The following is a 5,213-nucleotide window of genomic DNA, read 5'->3' as shown; positions in this document are numbered from 1 at the left end:
CAGCAGGGGGTGGGGAGTTGGGGAAGGATAACATGGGGAGAAATGCCAGATATAGGTGATGGGGAGGAAGGCAGCAAACCACATTGCGATGTATGTACCTATGCAACAATCCTGCATGTTCTTCACATGTACCCCAAAAACCTAAAATGCAATTAAAAAAAAAAAAGTAACAGAAACTGTTGCTAAAGAAAATCACCTTTAAAAAGTGAAAATGGGGCCAGGTGCAGTGGCTCACACCTGTAATCCTAGTACTTGGGGAGGCTGAGGTGGGTGGATCACAAAGTCAGTAGTTCGAGACCAGCCTGACCAACATGGTGAAACCGTCTCTACTAAAAATACAAAAATTCGCCAGGCACGGTGGTGTGCGCCTGTAGTCCCAGCTACTTGGGAGGCTGAGGCAGGAGAATCGCTAGAACCTAGGAGGTGGAGGTTGTAGTGAGCCAAGAACGAGTCACCACACTCCAACCCGGGGGACAGGGCGAGACTCTGTCTTAAAAAAGGAGAAAAAAAAAAAAAGTGAAAAGGGCCATTCCCAAACACACACCCTTTAACCTGGTGACCATAGGCGGCATGTTTTTAAAAACACCACCAGTGGCTGGGCGCGGTGGCTCACACCTGTAATCTCAGCACTTTGGGAGGCCAAGGTAGGCGTTCCACAAAGTCAGGAGTTCGAGACCAATCTGACCAACATGGTAAAACCCTGTTTCTACTAAAAATACAAAAATCAGCTGGGTGTGGTGGCATGCACCTGTAGTTCCAGCTACTCAAGAGGCTGGGGCAGGAGAACTGCTTGAACCTGGGAGGCAGGGGTTGCAGTGAGCTGAGATCGCACCATTGCACTCCAGCCTGGGCAACAGAGTAAGACTCCATCTCAAAAAAAGAAAAAAAATTAGTAACCCAAAAAGCTAAATAAATTCAGTTTTATTCATCTTTCAGAGATTGTCATTTAGCCTAGAAAACCACATCAAAAGATGAATAACTGATTTTTGCTTGAAAAAGTCAACCATGTTTAATTGCTCACACAATTTTAATTGCAAGATATATAATTTCCAATATATACTATTGAATTACATACCATTTTTATGTGCTGAAATGAGACCCAGGAGTATTTTGCTTATGAATTTCCTGTCCTCTTAAACTAGCTTTTGCGGTTAACAATGTGGAGAATTCAGCACAAAAAGCCACCTTAGCCTTTTTTTTCTTTGTAATCACTACTTATCCCTTCAAAGTTTCCTTTGCAGCTGTATGCATTTCCAGGCCGCTCTCTCTGTGGAAGGCTGCGTTTTCCAAGCGGCAGGAGACTTCACTTCTCACTCTCCACTACTCCAGCCTCGGCCAGCTCTCTTGAATTGTGGTTTCCATTCTCTGACTTCTTTTTCTTCCGTGCCTTTCGCTCTAGGTTAGTCTGAGCAATCTCTTCGCTTTTGTCTGTGATGTATTTTAGCTATACACACACACAAAAAAATCTGTATTTATAACTGGTTGTAATCCTGCTACAAACCTAAAAAAACAAATAAACAAAATTAAACCCTCCACAACCACCGTTGACTCAAAGAACTTGGACAGAAACGCCTGGGTTATATTTCTTAAAATTAAATACAGCTTCAATTTTTTTTCTTTTAAGTTTTTTGTAGATATGGGGGTCTCACTATGTGGCCAGGCTGGTCTCAAACTTCCGGGCTCGAACAATCCTCCTGCCTTGGCCTCCCAAATTTCTGGGATTATTGGCGTGAACCATTGAACCCAGCCAATAAGTTGTGTTGTTATTAAAAGTTGTGGCCGGGTGCAGTGGCTCAGACTTGTAATCCCAGCTCTTTGGGAGTCCAAGGCGGCAGATCATTTGAGCCCATGAGTTTGAGACCAGCCCAGGCAATATGGTAAAACCCTGTCTCTACAAAAAATACAAAAATTAGCTGGGCGTGGTGGTATGCACCTGTAGTCCCAGCTACTTAAGAGGCTCAGGTGGGAGGATCACAGGAGCCCAGGAGACCGGATTGCAGTGAGCAATGACTGCACCACTGCACTCAGCCTGGGTGACAGAGTGAGACCCCCGTCTCAAAAAAAAAAAAAAAAAAAATTGTGGCACACGCCTGTAATTCTAGCATTTTAGGAAACCAAGCTGGGAGGTCTGCTTGAGCCCAGGAGTTCAAGAACAGCCTGGGCAACACAGAGAGACTGCATGTCTCAAATAAAAATTAAAAAAAAAAAAAAAAAAGCTGTGAGCATTAAATAGTATCTGGAAAAGCTCCCGTAAACTGCTATACAAATTCATTCATTCAACAACGATTTCTTGAGCCCCTCCTGTGTGCCAGGACTACTGTAGGCAACACAGAAGGAGCAGAGAACAAAGAGACAAAAGCCCTGGCCCTCATGATGCCCGAATTACACGAGGGCCCCCCAGTGCTTTAGCATCTAGCATGAGACTCAATCAGGAAATGTCCCAGGCCTGGCTCTGCCATTGGCCAGAGCACTAGCCCGGGATGACCAGTGCATTTCCGAGTCTTCACCTGAACAACGGAGGCTTAGTCAAAATGATTTCTGGACTTGAAAAGATGGAAAACGTGCTTTTTTCTGCATATGCAGCCATACAGAAACTCCTTCCATACCTGGCCCATTCAGAGAATTGTGAACACAGTAACAAAACTATCCCTACAGACTCTAGCCTGTGACCAGTCTCTGACATCATGTTGTAAATGAAACATGGGACCAAAGTTTTGCGGTATTACAGAAAAGGCAAATTATAAAACCCAGAGAGTGCTGATTAGAAAATTTCAAATTGGCTTAGCAAAATCCATCATAATGAAAGCCAGACTGTAAATTACAGGCAGGTCTGAATGGTTCAACCATCTCTAGTTTTTAATGCAAGGTGCCCTGGGGAATAACTTCATGGCTTCAAGTGATTAATTGGGAATAATGTATTCTGATGGGAAAGGGGAGTGAGGAAAGAAATTCATCTCTCACCAGTGAATTACTCCTCCTGGCTAAGAGCTTCACATCTTCAGTGTTAATTGTGGTTCTTCTTGCATGTCTGCAGAAAGGGCAGAAACAAGTCACCAAAATGTTTGGTATTATTTAAAGTTTTGATGAAACACAGAAGTTCACGGTCAGACTTCAAACCAGCAGGGATCTCTAAGTAGCCCATCCTTTTAGATAAAGGGCATTAAGCAAAAGTGACACAAAAATTAGTGAAGTTCCTGAGACCCCAATTAAGTAAAGAGATGGAGAAAGCGGAGGCCCATCTCTCCACCTCCGTTTAGGGCCAAGGGTACCCGAAGAGTAAAAATGCAGACAGGAGGGCTGAGGGCTTAGAGCCCTTCCAAACGTGGCTTGCTTGGTCACAGCTAAGGCCACAGAAAAAGCAAGAAGGTCAGTGTACAACTGTAGTGCAGAGAAAATCAGCCTCACAATACAGAGAGCACCTGCTTAAACAGACAGGAAGCAGAAGAACAAAGAGAATCTCCACAAAGCATGGCTTTACTTCCATCAAGATCCTGCCCTTCTCCAAGGGCTAACTTACAGGAAAAAGCATATGCAGATGCCTCCTAATGCCCCATTCCCAACAAGTAATTAATGGGTTCCCTCCCCAATAACCCAGGTAGAACAAAGAACATCATTTAAACTGGAGTCTGCTTCTTACTCACAAGTTGGACTCAAATTCTCATTCTAGTCCTCTTATCTTTGCTGGGAAAGAAAGTTTGAGACAATAAGCTCTATTTAATATATTATTCCAATTACACTCTTTCTTGCCATTTCTAACCTCCCCACAAAATACACAGGTACTTTGCAAGCAGGAATAGAAATCTTTGCATCCTTAATACCTAGCAAAGTGGCCAGCACACACGGTGAGTCCCCACTCAACAACTGCGGAGGTAAAAGATAAATCCACACAGAAATGACTCTCCATAATTTGGCCAAATTAATCCTTCACATTCTGCATATGATACTGATATTGATATACAAATATCACATGTCATCTCATCATGACTGACAGTATTTGCTTGTCATGAGATAATACCCACTTCAAGAGACAACTTTCTAATTAGCAACCTGCAAGGAACACAGGAAAGAAACAGAAGCCACAAAGAATGAGGCCAGTCCACAGATGTTCTGGGTGGAGAATATTAAGTGCCCATGGACAGTGTGGCCCAGTCTCAACCTCACAGCCAGGTTGCTCTGTCTGTATTTACATTCTTCTTAAAGTACAGTAAAAGGAGTAGGTAAAGGGAACAGGCATAATGAACTGTTTACAGAGTGAACTTATCTGTTTACAAGAAAGTGTTTAGTAAACAATGTTCTCAGTCCTCTCCACCACTTCAGCGTGGCCTCAGCTATCTCTGCACTAAGGCCCTCAGTGGAGGGGCGGGGCATCCTCTGCCAGCCACTGCGTATCACAGACTCTCCTAAGTCAAACCTCCAACTCCAGAAAATTACTCTAGCTAGGGACAATAAAAAGCAATTTTTCACATAATACGCTTTGTAACACAGGCTTTAAAGATGATTCCCAAATGTTCCTAGAATTTATTTCCTATAAAATATGTATCTTCTTCAAATTGTTTGATTGTTAACAACACTAGGAGACTAGAGATTTCAAAGCTAAAGAAATTCACAACTCAGGCCAGGTGAAGTGGCTCATTCCTGTAATCCCAGCACTTTGGGAGGCTGAGGTGGGCGGATCATTTGAGGTCAGGAGTTTGAGACCAACCTAGCTGACACAGGGAAACCATGTCTCCATTAAAAATACAAAAATTAGCCAGGCACAGTGTCAGGTGCCTGTAATCCCAGCTACTCGGGAGACTGAGGTAGGAGAATGGCTTGAACCTGGGAGATGGAGGCTGCAGTGAGCCGAGATCACCCCAATGCAAAAAGAAATTCACAACTCAGGTTAGCAGCTGCTTTCCAAAGTCTGCAGGTGAATTGATTAGTCAGAATTTAAATATGTATTCTCTGGCCAGGTGTGGTGGATCATGCCTGTAATCCCAGCACTTTGGGAGGCTGAGGTCAACAGTTCAAGACCAGCCTAGCCAACATGGTGAAACTCTGTCTCTACTAAAAATACGAAAAGTAGCCAGGGTGGTGGCACGTGTCTGTAGTCCCATCTACTCGGAAAGCTAAGGCAGGAAAATCGCTTGAACCCAGGAGACTGAGGCTGCAGTGAGCCGAGCTTGAGCTGCTGCACTCCAGCCTGGATGACAGAGTGAGACTCTGTCTCAAAA

General features: G+C 43.9%; 1 protein-coding gene across 1 annotated transcript in view; it reads right to left on the bottom strand.

Annotated features, from left to right (window-relative positions):
- Window positions 1–906: 906 nt before the first annotated feature.
- CENPS (centromere protein S) overlaps window positions 907–5,213 on the bottom strand; it is a 12,512-nt gene continuing 8,205 nt past the window's right edge. Inside the window, exons 4-5 of the mRNA XM_017503853.2 lie at window positions 2,962–3,028; window positions 907–1,444 (exon numbers count right to left, since the gene is read on the bottom strand). Of these exons, the coding sequence (XP_017359342.1) occupies window positions 1,304–1,444; window positions 2,962–3,028 (208 nt within the window). The 3' untranslated portion in view covers window positions 907–1,303. The remainder of the gene's footprint in view (window positions 1,445–2,961; window positions 3,029–5,213) is intronic.

The sequence above is a fragment of the Cebus imitator genome, unplaced genomic scaffold (genome assembly GCF_001604975.1).
Source record: "Cebus imitator isolate Cc_AM_T3 unplaced genomic scaffold, Cebus_imitator-1.0 Scaffold15, whole genome shotgun sequence".
Taxonomy (NCBI): domain Eukaryota; kingdom Metazoa; phylum Chordata; class Mammalia; order Primates; family Cebidae; genus Cebus; species Cebus imitator.
This window is presented reverse-complemented; position numbering and strand designations above follow the sequence as displayed.